We start from the raw sequence: 24050 nt of genomic DNA on the forward strand, positions 1-24050 counted from the left end.
GGACGTAAGAAAACAAATATATTTGGACTGTCAGACTGGTGAAGATGACCAACACAGAACAAGTATATGCCTTCAGGCCGTAAGAGGTGTAGATCTTGTTAAAGAGACCTATGCTGAGCACAGGCTTTGTGTCATCTCGACACATCTCGATAGAGCATTCAAGAGATGAGGAGGATGATAACATCATTAACAACCCATCAAAACTACAGTTGTGTCCACAGTTCTAAAGTCATTTATTTTAAGTTAGCCACACTTATATCTGTATCTTTCCCCATCCTGCATGTGGAACTCAGCTTTAACGTACATGAGGAGGACTGCATAAGCACAAATGACAGGATATTGCCTCATTCGTCAACATATGCCTAGTTTGATCTTAATGCCACTTCTTTCATTTTAATTTCTGAAGTCATTTAAACAAACCAAATATACTTTTACGTCCTCATTGAATGACCCAGACTGTATCAGATGTCACTTCATCCCAATACTGTCCTTCCACTGAATTTAAAGCAGCTATTTATTCCCTTACCACCTCCTCTCTCCTTTTCCTTGTGCCAACAAGGAATTCCCCCAGAGCAATACACATTGCTTGTTTGATGACAAATGCCTTCTATATGTTGGATTATTGCTGGTGTGGCTGCAAACAGGAATATTTGAGGTTGATGTGGTAACTGGTTTTGAACAAAGAAGAGATTAAAAAGAACTGCTTGCCATGTCAACACACCACACACTACCACATCAATTAATGGGAGCCATACAAACCAGCAGCTATTTGCTCTATAAACTATTTTCAGCTCTGAGAATCTTGGTAAATATAAAATATGGAGCAAAAATACGCAAATATTTTGCATATATTTGAAACAGTTATACACTCAGATAAATGAGGGGATGTTTTGAGAGATACCTTTTATTTCCAAATGGGAATGTAGTTTAAGTTGCATTTCAAGCTATATTTTAATAAAAATATTATTAGGAAAATGGTATTATTTGTGTTCCTTGAAGCTATGACTGCAATTTCAGTCATCATCTTGTAGATAATTTCTTGAATCTTGAAACATGTAGCAAAATCCTGATTTTGAGAATGAACACTCTTAATTTCCAAGTTTCTTAGAAAGAATATAGTCTCTTGGCTTAATAAAACACCTTTTTCTGCTTACTCACAGATATTGGAACTATGCTTTTTTAGGGCATTTGTTATCCTCCTCCCTTTTCCAAAAATGAAATAAAATGTGTAAATCCTTTAATTATTAAATATATAATCCTTTCCTAAAAAATGAGACCATCATAAAACTGCAGGAATGTTAGTTAACCTAATTACGCTCTTGTAGAAACCTGCTGAAGAATGTATAGGTCACATGAGTCAATGACTAATTAATAAAAAACTGGTTTTCTTTGTCCTGTTGGCTACAGGATTCGCAGGCCAGTTTTGATGTCAATGGAAATGATTTTGACCCCATGCCTCGGTATGATGCCAGCAACGAGAACAAGTAAGGCACTATGACATTCATGACATTTTCAGTGCAGTTCTTCAAGTAGAACATACCAGTTCTGCTATAAAAATCTAGGAAACTTGAATCTTCATAAATCAGTGTGATCTGCATTTAAATCTCTGTGAAATATGTATTTATGTCTCTCCCACGCACAGTGCATGATACGTATTCTTTGAATGCATTTAGAGACATCTGAGAATACATAAAAATTAGTTTGAAAGTTCTGGGCATGTGAAATGAACCATTTTCAATCCCTTTGGGATGCATAATAAAGGGGGTGATTTACCTTTTCTAGGTGTTGTCTCAATGAGTTATGGAGTGTTGTATGCATTATGTGTGAAAACTGACTTAGCTTCTGACTCTCAAGCTTTATAGACTTGGCATTTTGAAGAAGTATGCAAGTTAATGAAGATTTTACTCTCTAGCCATCTATTTTAGACTCTAATGGAGATTTTATATACTGAGGTTTACTAGACACCATATAGAACCCAGAAATTGCAGTTCTTTCTGTTTATAATGTCCGTGGCTGATGCCTGGTTAAATATATCTGTATGAGTGCTGTATTTCTGCATCAGGGTACAGCGTCCTGGTATTTGTCATTCCAACCCTGCTCTTCTTTGGACGTATTATGGTGAAGGCTGGCAGAAACGCTGGGGAGGGCCACCTCAACTCAGAAAGCAGGCCATGGGTATCTGAGGGCAGTTACTTATCAGTTAAATTTTTAAACTTGGTACTTGTATTAGAGGAGGAAAAATCCAGCTAGTTGTCAAAATGCTATCTGTGCATTTTGTTTTGCTGAGGTTTCTTTTATCAGGGAAAGCATTGAGTATTACTTGGCTGCAGAAGAGAAACAAAAAGAGATGAAACGTTTTGCTTTACACACTCAAATGATTTTGGATTAGTGTTCTTGCTGCCCTATGATCCCCCAAACTTTCTCCAGAAGACTACAGCTGGTCTGAGCAAATTCAGTTGGAAGTCAACAACAAAACTCAACATCGGCTTAACTGGAGAAACCAATTGGACCAACCTTGGACCATGTTTAGATAGGAGAATACACTCTTTGTCAATACTTTCTGCATAATAGCAGGAAAAATACATGAACAGGCTGAAGATCGGAACCACGTTACACGTAGCTGCCTGTTACATATAGCTTCCCTGTCCTACAGTGATTCTCAGGGAGCTGTCACAGCTACCTTCAGCCATATGGTGAAACAACCATGAAAACTGAGGTGAATTCTGCCAAATACTTACTTGGTCAGTCAGCCTGGTTCTGGTTAAGTGTTGGTAGGCCAGGATGAGAACTATGTAAGGATTTAGCTCTTAAAAAAACTATATAAATACATATACATACACACACACATATCTAAGTTGTGATGATTAGAAATATTGTTTAACATAAAAATATATTATGCTGATATTAATTGGAATAATAATAATAGTTTATTTATTTGGGGTTGCAATCTTAGCATATGTTCTTATTCACTTGTTCCTATTTGATGCTGTTTATGTGCTGCCAAATATTTCTGTCTAGAAACAAGCACATGCAAGAACTATTTCTTCTCTCCCCTTTTGCCCATGAGGCATATCTTTCTCATTCTATTTTCATACAGAAGCTCAGTTTACTGAATCATGTCTGCTTCTTCTTTACTAGAAATCTCCCAAAGCAAGAATACAATGAGAGAGTAAAAAGAGATTCAGTAAAATCCTTTACTTCGAAATGCGTAAACATGCTGCACATATAGGCTAGCGTAACTTTTAGCAGAAGGAAAACACTGATATAGAACAAATGGTGGAAGAGCCAGTTGCCACACTGACTCAGTTAAGTTAGTGACGAGCCAAGAATTTCAGACCCATGTACCTATAAGGAAAATGCTAATGCTGTGCTGAAGTTGTTAGGAAATATTCCCAAGATTCTGTTCATTGAAAAAGAAAAATGAATAAAAAAGTATATCAATTCTTGCTCTTTTCAAAAAATATTTTACTTTTCTTACAGTTGAGGAATTTCATTTACTTTGGTTATCTCAGTTTTAGAGATAGCCAATAACTGGTATAAAAAGCTCAGAATCAGTAAATGTGCTAAAAATTGGTGCCCATTAAGAGAAAACTTTGATTTGGCTTATGAGATGTCACAGGACTACTAGCTAAGGTTTTAAACATACTAATCCGCTGAAAATGAAGTAGGTACTTAGGAACATAAATCATTTATAGCCTTGAGTATAGAGGCCTGGCCAGTCTGCATGCTGCAACACCTAACTTATGCACGACTGACTACTTCAGCAGCAGGCCTGACTTGAAATTAGGTGCTTGTATTTTCGCCAGTAGGCTTTGGGGACACATCCTTGCTCATCTGTGTGAAGACATTCCTGTTCTTGGAGTTGCGGTGTGGCCAGGGTACAGTTGGAGGTCTCCCAGTTCAGGTGAGGGATTTGCCCTCTTCGTGAGGTGAGAAAATTTGAGGGATTCACCCTCTTTGTTTGGTGCTGTGAGGAGCCACATGTCTCCAGCTGAACTTTTGCCTTTAGCTGGGTACTGAAGCCATTGCTTTCTCACAAAACATGTCCCAAAAAGGAGACCATCTTCCCTCTTATTGATAGTTAGAGATAGATATAGGATATAAAACTGGACAGGTTCATATATCTCTTCAGGCTTTGAATTTTCCTATACTGCCTCGGAAGTGAATACTCCCACTGCCTTGTTCTCCAGGGCCCCGAGGTGGGATGTGGTGGTAGGGAGCTCAGCCGGGAGCTCGGCTGCCCTTCTCTGGCATTGTCAGGAGGTCTGGACTAGAGCCTCAGCCCAGAGCCTGCATTTGGACATGCAGGTAACCTGGAACATGGAAGGGCTTTAAGCATAGGCTTACTCGGCAGCCCAGCCTCTGCATAAAGGCTCAGTATTTTGGATTTGCAGATATACCAAGCCTGGTAAGCAGCACTTCAGTAGAGTGAACATTTTGTGGCTGTAGCCCTTCCTTCTCTAACTCCTACTAGACTCAACAGAAATTAAATGACTACATAAGCATTAAAAAGACTTACTAGCAGCGCATCTATATTTTTATATGTCCAACATATCTTTCAAAATCTTAGCAGAAGTTCTGATTGTCCAGTATATGTGATCATTTGGCACTAGATATCTCAAGTTGTGCCTGAAAGTTGAGGTAACCACAACCAGGGAATGCTCTGAAAGCCTTACTTTACAGAGTAAGACTTTGTAACATGCAAGATCAATTTAGTTGATTCCTGCTTCCTGCTATAGCAATTAGACAACATTGCATAATGATGACTTGTATCTTCCAGTAAAGGTGGGATGTACAAATGCGGTCATGTTTCACAAAATGATCTGGTTTATTCTTCCTCATTTTATAAACCATATTTAAGGGGTGGGATGATAAAGAGTGAAAAGAAATGCTGTAAAAATAAGCAGGTGTCTCTGTGCAGCTTTACACACAGCTGTGAAACATCAGGGTACTGGGTCTGTTTGCTAGCTTTTTGCTTTTAATTAATAGTGAAGGCTTTCTGTTGCTGAGGCTTATTGGTAAGGAAAAAGGAATGAGAAAGAATTAACTGTGGGTTTGTGAAGAGACTGTAGATAACCAGAGTGCCACTTTACAGAATTATATTTTTAAAGTTTTAAATTAAATCTTCTCTTAGCTAAAGAGAATAGGAGGGCAGAAAGAAACATTAGATTAATCTTTCAAGCCTTGTAGTCAAAACCAGGGTGGGACGATAGTTTCTTTAACTACTATGGTATGTAGGAATCCTGCCAGAAGTTTACTTTGGTTTCTACAAATTGGCAGCAAATCATGAAGCTTGTAAATGGTACAGGCCTATACTAGAACTTCCTTTTGCTCAGAGGCTAAAGTCGGCAGTCAGCTGTGGATGAAGTCATTCCTGCTATGCAAAGCATCTTGTTTTGGTTTACTGCTGAGTGCTGCTACTTAATTCTTTTTCTGTTATTTCACCGTTACCTGTAAACATCTATGTTAAAACAACTTTGCATTCTCAGTCTTTAGACAGAACGCAGATGGGCTTTCTGAGTTATACCCTACCCGTTGAATAGCCTCAGAAATTAAACAGAAATATTCGTAACATTAAATGTGTTTTTATTTGGACTAGACAAAAAGATGTTTTTCTGTTTCATGAGAAGTTTCTAGGGACTGATATTTCAGAGCTTAGGTTTCATTCTGGCACTTTTTAAAAGAGAGGATGTTTTTAAAAACTCCTTTAAATAATACCAGTTGACTTTGATGGAGTTCTTACTATACTTACTTAAGAAAAAGTAAAAGTAAGCCTATCATTTCTGTTTTGGAGGTACAGAGCTACTCCTCTGGATGCTCCCTCACATTTTTCAATGATGCATTCCATTGCACTAATAACTGTTACTTTAATAACCTTCTAAATTATTTTTCAATAGGACTTGTGAAACAAGAATTTTTGAAATCAGAGATTTTTTGCTGTTCAAAATTCCTAAGAAACACAAGCTACTCCTTGACTTCCTAATGTCTAGACTTTCCAATATCTGGACAGTTTTATATATTATGTCACAATGGCAAAAAGGATGATTAGCTAATGAGTTTCAATGCTACTCCATCCCACATAATGACATTGTTTTTCAATGGCAGACCAATACATCCATTCCAATCTGTTATGACTTTCCTTTATCAGTCATATTAATGCAGTTGCTCAATAAAATGCCAAGGGCTTAATTTTCTTCCAACAAACTGCTAGTTTACACAAGCTGATTATGAAGAAGACCTCTAATATGTCTTAAGTCATTTAATCAGAATGGGTATTAGATATTTAACAGGCAGATCAGCTTCTGTTGCCTCCTGGATGGTCAGTAAAATAAAAGTAGGAAGCTGCATGACTTTGCCATGTCACTATTCAGAGCAGGTCTCAGAATAACTGAGCACAGGCAGAGACAGGGAGCCTGAAGTCTCTCATTGCCGGCCTGAAAGATCAGAAAACTTCCTCTTGTATCAGCATTACAGAAAGGAGCACTAACAGCTGGAGTATCTGTATATATAGTTTCTGCATTTTGATTGCCAGTATGCAGCTGTTGCTATTGCTTTGAAATTGGTGTATCATGTATTGAGGACAAAACTGAAGGGAAAGTAAGTTGGATTGCAAAGCATTGTTGTGCCATCTTGTGCTTTATCTTTTGGGTAGAGACCAATTCTGCTGTCAGATGTCTATTCACAACAAAAAAAGACTAGCAATTGTTTTAGACTTGTCACTGATTTTTGCTTATGCCTGCTCAAGGCTCCCTTGTGGGGCTGAAGTGTAAATCCTGAGGCTTTCACCTATGGTGAGGGGCTGAGAAAGCCAGTGCTTAAGTTATGGGAGGGAGTCAAACTCTGGAGACAAGCTGGACTGAGGTGTCGACCTGTGTCAGAGGGAATCTCTGTTCTTAGTGTCGGCTCTTTTCCTAAACCCCAACTCTTCCTCTAGACTTTCTCCAGACTCCAGAGGCTTAAAACCCAACAGATTTGGTGACAGCGTCGTCTGACAGAGTGTGTTCTGTCAGATGTCAGTGAAGCATCTGTGATAGATAAATTTCCCCCATGACAAGAAAATAATTAGCAGAGGGAATTTACTTAACGGTATCTGTAGTGATGCGGTGCCCTGTAAAACACATTTACCCTGAGCATGTCATGCTTAATTCCTCCTGCCAGTGACCCAATGGCAGGTGTCTAGCATGTGTCAGCTTCTCTGCAAACTTAAGGGACTTTGCTGAGGATTGTTAGGAAATTGCAGATTTTATGGTTGTTTTCTGTGAAGTGGTGAAGTGTTCATTTATGAAAAGCAGGCCCTGAACTGGGCAGCCAGTTAAGATAGAGGCAATTGGTAGAGAAGCAGCAGTCAAAGATTGCAATCCTGATTTATCGTGTTTTGGTGCTGTTCCGGTTTTAAACTCATTGCCCTTATGACCATATCCCATTGTGCTGCAGTTTTAGCAGATGTTAATAATGAAGTGAGGTTCAGGCCGTGTCAGTATTCAGCTCGATTGCCACATTTTACAAGGAGCGGTGTTAGTGATTCACTAGCTAGTATCCAAGTTAATTATCATCTAGTGACCCAAAAAAGTGTCTAGGGGCATGATGCAGCATGGAGATATTAGAGCCATGTTCTTGCCAGTTGTTGTAGTTAAAGGTCCCACTGTAGTAACTGTAAAAATAAGGGAGATAAACCTTGTCTTAAAGCTCAACTTGCAAAATCATGCTGTGCTGAAATAGATTTTCTTTACAGATTCGTTTGGAGCTTATTTTTCTTCATTTCCTGTTTTTAACTGTTACTTAGAGTCCCTGTACACTGTTACCAAATGAACGTGCCTGTTCTTCTAGATGGCTGTACCTCGGGGTAATCTTCATATATCCTTTGTTTCCCTTAGGGAAGAACTGAGAGGCTTGATGAATGTCTGTAAAGCTTTTGGGGAGGAAAACTTTCTTCTCATGAAAGAAAAATCTTGTAGAAACATAGTTCAAGAAGCCCCACCACCCTGTGTTTTTGATTATATTTTACTTTTATTCTAAAACAGGTTTTTAACCTATAGGAAGAGGCAAAAAGTTCTGCACTAAAACAGGACAGAAAACAAGCAAAATGTTGATGTTTTGGAATGTTGATGCTGCCTCAGTCAGTGTGATCATTCAAAACTTCAAGAGAAATTGTAAGGGGGACCCCAGAATTGCTGGTAACTGAGGACAATTAGCTGGGATAGCGGAGAGGCCTTCTTTGTCAGGCTGATTCACTCATCCCCGACAAGCACTCTCATCAGTGGTCTTTAAGGTCAGTCCCTTGTTAGAGCTTTTCACTTTGACAAAACAATGAAAGATTCATTGGACGACAGGGCTCATTCAGTAGCCTTTTGATCCAGGTTCCAACATCGACAGTACAAATCATCCTAACAAAAGTTTTGTCAAACTGCCAAAAATTGTCTTTTTAGTAAACTCTTCTGATCTGCTCATTATGTTGTTGCACTGCATTACATAATCCCCTCCAAAGTCCACAAGTGGTTTGAGTTATAATTTTTTGAGAGCCAAAGGAAAGATATTTCTTTGAATAGTCACTGAAATCGAGAGAAGTCAAACAACAGAGGAATAAACAAAAACAAACTTCTGCCAGAATTCCAGTTGTTCACAGAAGGAAAAAAAAAGCCCTTTTTCATTACCTTGGTGTTGGTTAGTGAGCAGTGTATCTCACTGAATACTTGGTGTTTGAGGAGCAGCACTATTCCCTTTTAGAATTTATAAAACTCTCATGTTCGCAAATGTTTAACCACGACATGACAGGAAAGCTTTTCCCCTGTTTCTAATTACTGAAGTACCAGACAATGAGCTCACAAATAAAATGACATTCTGAAGTGTTATGCAACTACTTCGAGTTCTTTTATGTAAATAATTGATAACAGTGAGTCAGATCTTCCCTTTCAATTCAAAGTCAACAACAGAAGTGATGTAAGCCTTGACAGTTACTAATTTGTGATTTTCACTTTTCTGAATTCTTTTTTTTTATGGAAAGTCAGATGGTCTCAGATGGTTTGTTTCCTGGGGTTGGTATTTCATACAAGTATGTGTCTGTATTTTGAGGTTTTGAACTTCGGAGGCAACAGTCTACAACTACACTAGGCTAGTTTTGATTCACTATAATGGTGGGTTAGTTTCAGGTTGTTTTATATTTAAGATCTACTGCTGAGCAGAATTTGACTGAGAAAATACATTTCTCTGTGCTGTCCCCTTTTGAGACCTTGCAGATATTAGAAAAGTTGAAGAGAGTGGATCCACTGTGTGTTTGGTGATGGGTTTTACCAGCTGACTTCACTGTAGCCAGCCCAGTCTCAGCCAGTACAAAATCTGGCTCCTTGAGACTTCTCAGCCAGCACATACATGCACAAAGTGTAGTATTGATCCCCTCTGTAATGATTGTGGCATTAAAAGCAAACCTCTAGTTACAGGTTTGATAAGGTGATTGTGAATCCAAAGTCAAAAGCTGTTAACTGAAGCTTTTTTTTAAATAACATGCAACATTTTCTTGCAAATGAAAAAATATGCTTCTGTGTAGATTTTTTGCTGAAGGCAGGCTTAATTCTATATTAATTTTAATTATTTTCTTACAGTTTCTAGCTTTGTTTTACATTACCTTGATTTTGTTATCTTTCTCAAAGATACACAGTCAAATCTATTAAGTTTGATGCTTTAAGCAAAGTCAGATTGCTCTCTTGAAGGCAAGTTACTGTTTTTTTCCTGAAGGAAAGCAATCAAGGTAGAGAAATTCAAATACAGAGGTAAAGAAATGGGTGTAATTGCACTGCTGGGGTTTCTGCTGCAAAAAATTTACCTGCTTTGAAAATCATTTATTTTTCAATAGCACATCATAGCATCCCAAAGCAATCCTCTAATCTTTAGCAAACTGAGGTACAGACTATGGCCTAATTACTTCTCCAGCATGAGAGATGGTGAGGCTGTTGGCTAGAGGTCAGAGTGCCAAAGAGAATAAAATAAGGTATGTCTTCTTCTTTCAGCCTCAACTCACTTCCCTGCATTACTCTTCTTATTACTCTGTAAACATTGGACGAACAACTACTAACTTTTTCTCCAACTTTGTGAGTGCGTAAGAATTAGCCTACTTATGTTAAATCTCCTTTTCCAATTAAGATCTAACCTTGCTTCTGCTGAATTGGTGGTACAAGTCTCATAAAAAACAATTATTTATCAACACAGATAAGAGTAGGATTTAAATTTATGTCGAGAAGAATTACCTCACTCATCTTTGAAATAGAGACTGCTCTAAAGAGAAATGCGATCTCCATTTAACTGTGCACAACAGCATCAAATGGAATTTAGGATTAAGCACAATACATATCTAATTGAAATTGCACTCAGAATTCGAAATAGGTAAGAAATATTTTTCTGAGCCAGAGTTTGGTGGGGACCCAGAGTTATAAAATATCCATTTCTTGTAACAGTTGTCCTGCTGCAAAATCAGTCATCCACTGTTACAATGACATATGTAACATGGATAAAGATCCGTCTATGGCCTGCCTGCACATCACTGTATGGCTCCTCTGTTTTGCCTCACAACCCTAGGATCCATGCATATGTCAACATCTTCCTTGCACAAAAGCATGAATCTCTTTTTTTCTGAGAGCATTTCCCTAGACCGTTTTCTAGGGATCCAGTGGGCTTCTTTTCCTGCCAAGGAAGAGTAAACCTGAAAGCTAAAGATCTGCATTCTTATATTCCTAGGCTATTTTTCAATTATGATTTTGTGTGATTTTAGCAGAACTGATATTGTATCTTTTGGGGGGGAGATTTTTTTTGTGTTTTGTTTGTTTTTCATTGCACAGAAATGATGGGGCTCTAATGTAGAGATTTCCAGGTAAAGGGAGATTCCTCAAGCGCTGCAAGATCATTCCAGCTGCTACATTTCTGTGTCAGTCTGGATGAAAACCATGAATCATGATAAATAGTGACTGACAATACACTGTCATACAAAAGCTTGAGAAACAGAAGATGAGCAAGTTAAAATGTCTAAGTACGGAATGTATTCATAACAGGGAAGCTCATGGCCATGAATTTAAGGTGATAAAGAACGTAGGTGTTAGTAGTGCTTTGTTTTAGCCCTGGAGATCTAGGAATATGGACAGGCCTGAAGGATGGGTTTTAGGGCTTATTTTTCCCAGTTATACCAGCTGGTCTAATAAAAGATATTACCTATACCTATATGCCTTGTCCTACTTAAAAAGGATTGTAAAATTCAAGGTGAGACTTGGGGAATCGCAGAACATTCTGCTTCAAAAGTAACAATTAACCGGCCTAAAGAGCAGGGAAATTTCCTCACAAATCCTTCTGCATCTTCTTACTATAGTCATATTTCTTTCCAAATTTACTAGTGTATATGTTATTATGACAGCATGCCTGTGAACTTTTTGTAAATAATTCAGGGGAAAAAAACAAAACAACAAACAGTGACTAGTACATAAAAAACAAAATACTGTGTTCTGATTTATAAAAAGATAGAATTTTGTGCCATGCTAATGATGTTCATGGTGGTCTTTTCATTGGGAGATGACTGTGTTCACACCCCAACCCTTTAATTATATACTAGTACCCACGAGTAATTTTAGTCACTTTAGAAGGATTCTTTATGGTCACAGTATCTGAAGCATTAGCCCTGCAGGCCTGACTTCATGGTGAGGCTGACCACAAGATCTGTGACCAGATAAGTTAGTTTGTCCAGACATGTTTTGGAATAAGGGACTTTTACTCCAGAAATGTGGAACTGTTGCAGGGCTGCTGTTTCCACAGTTTCTTGGCTGGTCCCCTTGTCCCAGAAGACAGTGCTTAACACCTGTAACAATGGCGGTGACTGGAGGAAGCATGGTCCAATGTAGGCAGAGAATAAATGAAGAAAAAGAGAGAAACCTCTGTATTTCTTCACTTCCTTAAATCATAGCTTTTCCGGGCTTGAATTCAGCAACTGCAGATACACTTTTGAGAGGAATTTGTGATATCTGCAGATGACACTCTCTCTCTAAGGTCTAGGGCACCTACCAGCAAAACAGGTGGAGGGCCTCTGAAAATCTTAGAAATCAGATTGCCGGCCATAAGATCGAAGTGATGAAGAGCATTAACCAAATAAATGCCATTATTCGAAATCATATTGATTTCTTTCTGCACCATCAGACAGGTCGCAACGTAAGGTCTTTTAATTCACAGGAAAGATCTCTCTTCACCTTCTCTTTGAAATGGATAACAGCAGCTTTGGGCCAGAGTAATGTTCAGCAAAACATCCCTGCCTCTCAGTGGCTTACACGTGGTTTGGTAGGTTATGCAGGAATGCTGAGAAATCAGAATCTGAAGTCTTTTTCCTGGCTCCGAAGGAGAATACAATGCTTTGTTTACAGACAGCAAAGAAAAGGATGTAGAATTTACTTATTTATTCTGAAAGTTATTATTAAACTTTGGCTATTGTAGCAGAGATGTTTATTCTAGTCTCAGCTCTGCAAGAAATAATTTTTTTAACCTTTTTGTATCTCTTCTGTAAAACGGGAATAGTTGTATTTCCTCTATCCAACAAGATGACTTTTTAAATGGTAAGGCTGTAGACTTTATAATAAAAGTTGGCAGAATGCAAGCAGCTGGGATGGCAAATTTGCAGTTTCTAGTTAATCACTTCTTTTCCCAAGCTCAAAAAATAGCTGACAGACTACTGCCCCTGTATCCACCGACAACCAAAGCTCTGCTTTATGCCTACAATATAAATAGCATTGTGTAGCTGGCATGCAGTGAGCTCTCTTAAGTACAAGCATGTTCACTGTAGGTGGTATGTTTGGAAGTTTCAGCAGCAAATTTCTAGCAAGCTTTATTCGATGTGTGCAAGCCTGTGTTTTCTGAGCCTAGTATCTTAGATAAATATGGATGGATTTTCCTAGGAATAGCAAGTGCACTGTCTGTCCAAAAATACTCATTCTGTCAGGATTCCAGTTCTTACTCTAAAGCTTGGAAAATTTTTGAAAAAAATAATATATTGTCAACTGTACATAGTCATATTCTCAGAAACACTGATAACAGTCAATTAATAAAAGTTAATAAATAAACCTCAAGCTTACATTAATAGGAAGTGTTTAGAAGGCATACCAAAAGTTTTCTGTTTTGTGTAAAGTAATATTGGAGTGACACTAACTTCCTTTGCAATCTGAGGTCTTGTTTCCAATTTAGGATTAATTTTAGACTCCAAAAACATTAACAAAACCTTAAACTATCCTCATTATCCCTATAGTTACATGAGGAGAATGGGTATAAAGGCTTGTTTGCAAAGAAGCCTCATCTGTTAAATATACTTATGTCAAGTTATAATACTTGACTTTGGTGGTTAACATGGATAGACTAAGATGGTACAAAACAGTTTTAAAATGGTGTAAGAATCTGGATACAGGAAGTTTTGCTGATTTGTTTAAAAACATTTAGTCTTAATTTAATTTTTAATTAATTTCTATTCTTAATTATTTGATTTTAATTAATTAGCACAATAAATTTAATTAATTAAATGTATTAATTACTTTTTTTTTTTACATCTTTATGATTAAACCAGTGCAATTTTTAAGATACGTGTTGATGAAGCAGCACATCTGCTAACATCTAGAAACAACATATCTATTGATCTTCTCAGGTTTCCTGTTGAGATATGTATTTCCAGTCTTTTTTTATGAAGACATACGGATGTTTTCAGGTTTGGAGTCTGCTTGATTGCTTGGAGCTTTTTGTATTTTTATCAGAAATGTGACTAGTGCATTGACGATGAAAATTACAAGATTGCCTTTGTGTCACAAGTGATTATGTTTGCAAGGATCCAAAGATCTCTTGCACAGAGATAAGATGTGGAAAGAGAAAGAGAGGGTGCCACTGAGGCACCTGCTGAGGTTATTTTCTAGTCAGCTGGGACCTCTAAATGTCCAGCCAGCATTTCTTTGGAGGGAGGAAGCATCGTTTTGCAGGCTTAAACTCAAATACAGCATTATTAAGACTTTAGAGGACAGTACCTTGACTGTGGCAAGGGAATATGAACTGTCAAGAGATATTATTTCCTCTGCAGCTTCCATGTTCAAGATTCATCCTGTGGCTCTTTTCACTGACAGTTTTGTAGTTCTCCAGGTATAGTAATACTCCAAATCTCCTCCATTAATGCTGCAGGCTCAGCAACTCAAAGGTGTCTCTATGAGGAGCAGCCTGGTATAGACAAGGGACTCCTAAAGGCCTCTGTCCTTTTCCTCTGCTTCCCAAGATTTACTCCCGGTGCTCCAGCATCTGGTTGCTTTTTCTTCAAGAATAGAGTCGAGCTGGTGCGAAAGCATAACGTGCCCAGCAGTTATCACTTTAGGCGTATCTCATTAATTCCCAAAGGTTATGTCTGCTGTTTATAGCTCCAGCACTAACCAAAGCAAGGGAGAAACAGTCAGCCACAGTTGTGCACTATACCATATATATTAAGTGTTTGTGTTCGCACAGAGAAAGTTCAGAGATACATTTTCTGAGCAGATAAGTGACACTAAAGCAGGGAATATGGCAGTACACAATGGGCAATGAAACGGGCTGTATATCAGCACTTTTTCCAGAAAGAACTTGTTATTTCCGCTCCCCTTGGATATATTGCTTGTGTTATATGTGTGCTGATACTGAACTGTAAAATGAAATGTATCTGTAGGAACTGCTTTGGAGATCAGCTGCTCCTCTGTCAATCTCCTAAAGCACATGTCAGCCCTATCTAGCCTGGCACACAAAACCACGGAGAGGCAGCCACACACCCATGTTTGTGCCTCTTTTTTTTCCTCCCCAAAGAAACAAAGTGTTTCTACTCTCTGAAAATTTTCTGGAAACAAAGTGGATTTCACCCAGAGGTATCTGAAACACTGAATGACCCTATTTAGGTTACTTATTGCTGTCATCTGCTTGCGTTATTAATATCTAAGAGGCGGATAGTGACCGAATCAAGAAACAGATGGCACTGGGAATGTGGTTTATTCTGCTTTGTATTCTTAGTGATTGCCTTAGGAAGATGTAGAGATTCCTTTATTCACACAGGAGTGTTATTTCACTGTCACTGAAAGCCAAGGTTATCAGGATATTGCAGAATCTAAATCCTAGGATTATGTTAATAATCTGTTCTCTTTACGGAAACTCTTTGTTGCAGACTGGGAAGAGCCAGGTAAATTGTCACATTGAATCAATAAGTCCAAGGTTGAAAAATTAGCTAAATTGACTGTTTTTACAAGGTAATTACAAGAGTTTTTATTATGCAAGAATACATGACCTATTTTGTCGATCTTCCTCCCTCATTAAGTTATTACAATCCCATGTGTACATGATTTGAATTTGGGTCTTAGTTTGTCCTCTTCTCTGTATGTCACAAGTGAAGAGATGAAACTGTCTAATCTCACAGATAACAAAAGGGGAATGGGAAAGGATGGATAAATAAATAGTTCCTCCCAAGCATATATGCTACTCTATTCTTTGGGATGCACACAAAAAGGGATAGCAAAAGATCAACCAACCTGACAAACATAAAACAACTGCCAAAGTTGCTTGGAGCACATCCTCTCTATTCTGCTACTTTCCATCCCCTCCATAGTCTCTCCACCAACTTGCATTAGGTGAAAGCAAGATCTTTTTGCTTCTGTGACAGAAGAGCCTTGAGGTGTACGCAGCCTCATGTTCTTCTGTTTCAAAAGCCTGTGGAAGTATCCAGAAATAGTCCTTCCTGTTAGATAGACCCAGGTAGTGATGGACTGATCCAAGAGAGTCTTGGACCTGATGTTGTTGCTGAACAGGTTTAATGCCAGTGACTTCACTGTTTTTATTTGTGATTTCCTTTAATGAACATGAACTAGAACTGGGTTCCCTGCCTTGAGAAGGTTACTGTACAGTTAATATGAAAGGCTACAAAAGAAAAGCTCAACTGCTAGTGTTTCGCTCTGGTGGCTTTTGAACTATTTTGTTCCTTTTTCACCAATGCCTCCCCCTGCCCCAGAAAACAGGCTACATTAAAATTTTACCCTGGGCTAGAATGTCATAAGATGTCAGTAAATAATTCCTTTATAAAACTATATACTTGGCTAAATATGTTATTTGCTAATTTTGTTTGCCTGTTTCTAATTCGTTGCCATATTTCGGTGGCTCCATCAGAGCTTTTATTCATTGTTTCCTTTGCATTTGGTAGAAAATACAGAAGAAAGACATATTTGTTTTATACATTCAGATTTATTTACCCACTCACATAAACAAAACTGTAAAATGGTAATTAATATTGTAGAATCACAGTCCTTTGCTGGACTCATATCAGAACTTCATGCCTGAGAGAAATTAGCTTCCTACTGTTAACAGCGAACAAATGTAGAGAGTGGCAAGGGAGCATCACTGTTACCTACACTGTTGAATTTTGCCTTGTTGAATAGGACATGAGTGTCTGGGATCTGAAGTATTCCATGTGTTTGTTTTCATGTTGTCATCTTCAATCTTGTTTGAGAGAAATAGATGAGTTATTTCCAAGTTATTCTTTAAGTAACTTCCCATAATCATGCAAAAGTAATTAGCCTTGGGGACCTTGACTCAAGCCAGCTTCCTGTCCTGTGCTGTAACCACATTACCACATTGTAGCTAATGCTCAGAAGCAGGATCCTGTCTGTGTAATGTAATATCCAAATCTTTGGCATTTTTCCTGGTATCTCACATTGAAGATTTGTGTAACTTGTTTTTCACATTTAATCTGTCATCTCTTTCTCCAATCTTAATATCCAGATATCTTCCCTCCGGGAAGTAGCTTTATTCTTATTATTGTTTAGCTATAATAGATTGTATTTTAAAGGCTAAAGATTTTTTTTTTCCTTGCCTGTATTTTTAACTTCTGTAAATTCCTTTATATTTCTTTTTTCGGATGTTTCTGGAACAACATCCTACTTAGTGCCAGTTAGGAAAGTATTTTTCATCCTCCAGATAATTAAAGACCATTTATATGTGAACAGCTATAAAAAATGATTTCTTCTGCACCACATAAACTCCAGAATGCAATAAAACACATTTTTGATGATTGCTGTTAAAATGTATTTTTTTCCAGCAGTTACTACGTTGCAGTGTCTCAGATATCACATTTTCCCATTTACAAATACATTCCAATGTAACAAAAATCTTAGAAGACATTTGAAACCTTAACTAAAGAATGGTTATGCAAAAATAAATGTCAGCTCTCACATACTTTTGGACAGACAAAAACATGTACCCAAAACTCCACTCTTACTCTCCCTTTAGAGGTTTGAAAAATTATTTTATCATTTTTTATTCATTAGCAGTGATGAAAATATGACCATAGACATTTGGATTTCAGGAAATTGTAGGTTACCTGTAGTTAGAGTTGGAAACATCTGTAGCAACTGTGTGGTTAATGTTGACATTTAATAGTAGTTGTGCCAAGTTTCAGTCCATACTCTCGTGTATAAAATAATTTTTCAAGTGTATCTCACATGTTATGGCACTAATATCTTGCTAAAGAAAAGGATCAGAATGTAACTGGATCAAAATTTCAGATTTGCATCCATAACATTTCTTTAATCCTCTAATCTTCTCTATCCCATAAAATATATTTGGCATACAATTCGAAGTTTTGTTAACTAGAAGACAGAAAGGTCTCTTACTAGTCAGTGTTTGGTGGAAACCTGGTTTGGTTCATGTCACAGGTTCCATCCCTTGGATTCTACTGTCATTTATAATTAAAGCTGTGTGAAAAACAATTCCTAATATTTATGCATTGCATTTATGCATATGCAATATGTTTGTTATGTAATCATGGTGAGAAAGGAAGTTGACTGTGCTACCAAAACCAGAGGAGCAGATGTTCAGGCACAGCCTGTTAAGATGTACATAACCTTGTATAAACTGTGAGAGTATCTATTTTATCTTTTTTACCATTATTTGATGTCCACTGTTATAGCATGCGCAGCATAGAATTTGCAAAGGATGTGAAGTTTTTTTCTTTTTTATAGACATATCCCTTGATAAAGAAAGAATACCTCTTTTCCATATTTGTGTACAAACTCTTCCCTGTGCTGAATATCTCTTTCAGAAAACCTCAGTAAGTAACTGGTATTTCCAGCAGTGTTTGTGATGGGCTCACATTGAAATAGTCTGTAACTCTTTTCTCCTTAAGTTCCCTTTCTGAAGAGATTCAGTGGTGACAGGTTGAAGTGGATTGGACTATAAAGTTAGTGTCATGAAAAGCTGGAGGGCTTTAAACCCTCTGGTCCCCTGAGTTCTTGTATTGTTAAAGATTTGATATACTCCGGGAGAATAAAAGACGACAAAGAAGCACATCCTCAAAGTATTTGTGGAATTCAAGGAATAGCTGTCAGAGATGGAGGCTCTGAAGAGCCAATTTACATGGAAAGGGCTTTCCAAATTGCCTGCAGCTGTCTTTGATAACTCTGAATATTTCCTTACTCTAAACATTCAGAGGAGAGGTATGAATCAATTAACTTCTATCTTAAAGATGTTCTAGGTGCCTTATACCTTCTGTCTCTTCTGAAAGGCAAATTAAGAGTGATTATTGACAAGATAGATGTCTTATATTTAAATCATATATCAGTGGGATGAGGAGCAATAGCTAATCACAGAACATGCACTTGTTCTCTTTCCATCCATTGCCTGAAATATTGACCTGTGCCTGTCTCAGAGAAAATCTGGCAGTGAAAAAAGTTGCTTTGTATAACAGAACAGTGTGGAGCTCTTAAATTTCTCTTTTGCTTATCTTACTCTTAGAGAGCCGTCAAAAGACTGTGCCTTTACCATCCAGCTGCTCAATTCCCGTTCATGCAGGCAGCAGCAAAAAGTCACATAAGCCTTTTCACAGAAGTGTATTTCTTCAAATAAAAGCAATTTATTTCAAGTTCTCCATGTAATAGTGAAGGCATGATAAGGCAGAAAATTCAGCACCACTGAGATCTTCCTGTGTAGGTCTTCAGCACCTTACTGACTTGTCATTGCTGACAGACTGACAAATATTCTCCATATAAAAGGAGAAGAAAATCAATCTAAATTGCCTGCATATTTTCTTTGTTCTTTGTTCTGTCTCATATGCAAAAATGAAATTAAACACATTTCTGAAAAAGCTGTACTTCATTGCCCAGAATACAAGAAGTTAGCCCAGGCAGTTAAAGCTAGAAAAAATAGTTTTTTTGATGGAAAGTGCTGCAAGTGTCTAAGCACAATTTTTTGAGAAGATAGTGCCCGTGATATCTCCTTTTTTTTTTAACCCGTCACCCTCTTGAGCCTAAATCTATCCTTGAAGAGGGATTTTTCATGTCTCTCCTTACAAAATTAAAAAAAAAAAAGACTTTTCTTCTTTCCATTCCTTTTCTTTCTTTTAGACTCCAGGTAGAAGACCCATTTGTAGATGGGGAGAATGTCTCATAACCAGGCTTTCTTTTATGTTTTTATTCTGTGATACTACATCACACTGACATTAACACAAAGAACAAGTGCAAAACCTTTTAGCTGAGTGCCTCTTCAAAGTGCCATTTAATAGCCTGGGAACTTATTTCCCTCCAACATAAGCTGGCAAAGGAGCCAGTGAAATGAAGCATCGACCCTTAAAGTTTATCAAGATAGGCTTTTGTAGAAAGGCAGTCATGCCTTCTTCAAGGACTGCATCAACTTTTTAAAAAACTTGTGTGTGATGCAGGCATCCCACAAAGGCAGCAGATTGTTGTGTTTTGAAATGTATATGGTCACAAAAAATGCTAACTTGAAAGCAGCTCAACTGTTTCACCTCTTGCTAATGGTTAAGTCCTAAAGCATGCTGCCTCCATAAGCTGTTTGTAACTCGAAATTTTCTTGATTTCATGCTCAGGAGAAGTTTTCCTTTCTTTAAAGCAGACCTAATCAATTTCAGGCATCTGTTTCATCATATTTGTTTATCTAGCTGGTTAAGAAATTAGTGTATTGACTAATCAGAAGGCTTCTCAGATTTTAATTGCAGAATTCAGGGTCTGTTCAAAATTGCAGACCTCCAGCAAAATCTAAGACAAGAGAAAATCGAAAGCAATATGGAAAGAACATAATTTTTTTATGCAGATTTTTTAGAAAGTCTTCCCTTTCACAGCATAATTGAAATATTACTTAAAGGACCCATAAAAGTTAACATATTAAAAGAAATTGAGTTGCATGTATGATTAATTCACGCAGTGGGAAGCTGATTATAAAAAAATGCAGTTTTATACATCTGACCTTGAAATGAATAAAACAATTTTTGATTTTGTCATTTCCCTTATAAACGTGGAATGCAATTAACAATAATCTTGGCAGAGAAGCAAGGGTCTAACATAAAAATCTGTTTACAAAATAAACTTATGCCATTACTGTACTTAAGATAGGACAAAAAGAAGGATTTTCTAATATGTGAAAACTAGTGAAATATTCAGCAATGTTAATTAAACTCAAATGTTGTAAAACTGTCCAAAGATCTAAGTGTCTCTGGAATGTGTTTTTTCTATCAGAATTTTACATGAAATTTCATACTGTGCTTTAAATCAATAAATACATGTCATAAAACCTCCACGCCAGCTGTTTAAAGCGCCATCAACTTCTAACCGATCACTTCCATTTCAGATGGAACTGGGGGTGCAGTTTCATGTTACATTTAATCCCATTTTCCCGTGAGTTGCTGCTGGGAGGGGCAACCACACTGTCCCTGGCCCCCCCATCCCTCCGTTCCCCTTGCCAGAGCAGTTACGTGGCCCACAACCGAGTGGGACCTGTTTGGCGAGCCACCAGGAAGCTAACTCTTTTGGTGGTGCATGATGGACTGTGGTTTAACAAAATAAACAAACTGCTGTCCACTGTGCACCACCTCTGCCATGAACCACGGAGATGCTTGAGCTGTTCCCATTCCTTTCCAGGCAGCGTCTTTTCTCCACGTGTGGCTTTTATCTGTCACCTTTCCATACCAAAAAACCTCCATCCCAAGTCACTTCTCTCTGCTGCTCTTCCCAGACCTGCATCCCAGGAGGGGTTTCCTGCCCGTGCAGCCACCACCTGGGAAGCTGCATCTGGACCACGGTCATTTCACAAAGCAGGCAGCGGTTTCTTAATAAAATGTATGCACCAAGGTGATGTGTGTGAGCATGTTCTGCAGGTACAGTTTTTGGAGTAGAATCATCTGCACTTTGACATTTGTGTGATAACACTTCTAAACTTATGTGTGAGACCTAACAAAATCATCATGAGAAAAAAAGAAGTTTGGGAATCATGTGTCTTCTAAATAATTCTGAAGACAGGCATTTCCCTATAAATATAAACACGTTTTAAAAAGGCGCTGTTTCAAACAGGCAGCTAGAACATTATTTGAAAATACTTGAAAACTAATGGTGATTTTTTTTTAAACTCCTTTTCATGTGTGATTCCTGAATGATTTACTCTAGGCTTTTCACAGGAAATAATTCTGTGATGGGATGTTACTTGATAAAATTGAATTAGACTAGCTTTCTTCAAGTGAAGAAAATTAGGCTTTGTATGAAAAATAAACTTCAAATTAAGTCTTGAAAAATTCTCTGATGAAGTTTGGCAACCATTTGATGAGTTATGAACAGATTAATAAGAAATGATTTGAGGAGATACACGTATAATTGTGATACCTTGATCCAGCTTTAGGATTCATCAGTGTCTAAATCATTGCTTTGGTCTTTTGAGTAAAGATTACAATTTTCTCGTAGAATATATTTCTAATTTACCTCATAAATTGAAAGATGTCCTTTGAAATTCTAACAGGTTAGCATTAATTGCTTTTAATGCTCATTTTCTTTGTTTCTTCTCTTTTCATTTCCTAGTCCTATCTATTTGGTTGTTGTTGTTGTTTTATATTAATCCACTCCCAACCAGTTGTCTTAGTTTTTCTCATCTACATATCTCAAAAGGTTAAGGGGGAGAACTACTCTCATAGTACAGAGAGTGACTTTACTCAAAGGAATAGGAAATAAGGAGTGACTCTACTCAAAGCAGGCAGTACCGAGAGAAGACAATTGTGATTCTTGTCTGTAACACAGGTGTCAACCTTAATTCAGAAATACCCTGGTTCTCCAGATGTCTATGTGAGTAGTCTGTCAGCTGCCGCCAGTGGAAGAGCACCTGTGTACACGACTAACCTCACTTAGCCTCCTCTGAAGTGCTTGCCATGTTACCTATTTTTTGCCATGATTTTCCAAACTTCGTTCTTTGTGGCTACCCAAGCCCTACATTATCTTTCTATCTCCATCTCATCAGCTCCCCATCTCTTTTCCCGTGTCATCTGAAACTCCCTATCAGCTCTCTGCACACCAACTCTCAAACCTCCCTGTCCGCTCTGTGTTTTTCATCAGTCTTCTGTGACAGGGTTGGTTAACTGCACAAGGATGAGGGCAAAACTTACTGGTGGAAAACATTCTGTGAAAGCTATATTGCAGGCAAAAATCATAAAGAGTAGGAACCACTTTTGTAGCATTGTGGTCATACGGAAGATCACTGTCAACTTGTAGAGAGAGTGGGTCAGGGATAGGAAGGCATCGTACTCCGATGTTGCAGGGTGGATGAGGGGGTGAGTAAGCCCCAGAGGTTTTGTGGCTCTCCTTCTCCTTCGCTTCTTCAGATTATCCCCTTGCAGCCCAGCTCTGCTTCCAGTTGCAGGGTATAACTCCCATAAGGAGAGCACTTCAGCTGTTTCTTCAGCCCCTGGAAAGACAGCAAGCTTGCAGTGTTGGCCCAAGGCATGACCAGGACATACCTACGCAGCAGCTTTGAGCATACCTGGATTGGAGTCACTCTTAGGCATGCCTACAAACAGCAGCATGGACATAGGCGCAGAGTCTTAGCTTCCTCACGGAGGTGTGTAGCTCACACTGCCTGCTGAGGATGCTCACTGGAGGTTGTGTAGAAAGGCAGAGTCTAGCAGCATGTTTGTCAGTGGTGCTTGCAGTAAAATGCAGGACAAAAATTCTGCCCATAATGTAAGTATTGATTCAAAATCAAGTATTGGTGTCCCAGACTTCTTTCTGTTGCTAGGGATTGTGTATCATCTTAGTATGACTTTGCTACATACTCTGTGTTTCAAAGGGCTAGAAAGTCTGTCATGAAGAGTTTAAGAAGATGGTTGTGATAATGACGTTAAAATGTGTTCATAGGAAGGTTGCAACATGGGCATAAATTGTTATGGGCAACTAAGTACCGCAAGATACTATGGATAATAGTGCTTTTAGCACCTGAGGATGAGCAAGGTCCTGACCGTCTGTGTATTGAGGGATTATGTTGCTCACTCGAAAAAATGTTTGTCTGACTGCAGGCATGGAACCCGTTGTGCTGGAGAAGTGGCAGCCACGGCAAACAACTCACACTGCACAGTAGGAATCGCCTTTAATGCCAAGATTGGAGGTATGTGAAACAGTCCCCCTGCAAAAAAATGTAACCAAAGAGCAATTTGTACATTCAGACCTTTCTAAATAAGAGGGAGAGCTCTGTATGAATAACAGTCCTAGCTGTGTGAACAAGTAAATCCCAGTCATACTGTTAAAAACCAGTACGGAAGGAATTTGTCAGCAGTGACACTTCTGCAGTGCTTCCTGGGACACCACCTATCATTACACACAGAAAGATAGAAAACAAGACTTTTGATGAAAACGCAAAACCCAGAATTAGGACATTTGGGTTTTCTCACAAATTCAGAACTTTGACTGATGAGCTGTGACAAATCAGAAGTAAATGTATATAGCAGGAATATCAGTTTGCGTATAGACCCCAAACAAAACACTGTCATCGTTGTGAAACTCAAAACAATTTTATGTTGTTTGGCCATTGTTGGAGGGTATCTTTTGATCCCTGTGTGTAATCATATTATTGCCTGAAGCATGAGATTTGATTGCACTTTTTTGTTCAGTTCAGCCAAGAGATTCCAAGTGATCTGTAGATTCTTGGTCAATTGCTGTTCAGTTAAGACCTCCGATGTGATTCTTGGAAATGACTATCAAGATATCATCTACATATCTCCTAGATTGTAGCCCTGC

At 38.1% G+C, this 24050-nt stretch overlaps 1 protein-coding gene across 1 annotated transcript in view; it reads left to right on the forward strand.

Moving 5' to 3' along the window:
* Positions 1-24050, forward strand: part of PCSK5 (proprotein convertase subtilisin/kexin type 5) — a 259883-nt gene that overhangs the window by 77722 nt on the left and 158111 nt on the right. Inside the window, exons 5-6 of the mRNA XM_067315277.1 lie at positions 1408-1484; positions 23333-23421. Coding sequence (XP_067171378.1) covers positions 1408-1484; positions 23333-23421 — 166 coding nt within the window. The remainder of the gene's footprint in view (positions 1-1407; positions 1485-23332; positions 23422-24050) is intronic.

This window comes from Apteryx mantelli, chromosome Z, assembly GCF_036417845.1.
Source record: "Apteryx mantelli isolate bAptMan1 chromosome Z, bAptMan1.hap1, whole genome shotgun sequence".
Taxonomy (NCBI): Eukaryota; Metazoa; Chordata; class Aves; order Apterygiformes; family Apterygidae; genus Apteryx; species Apteryx mantelli.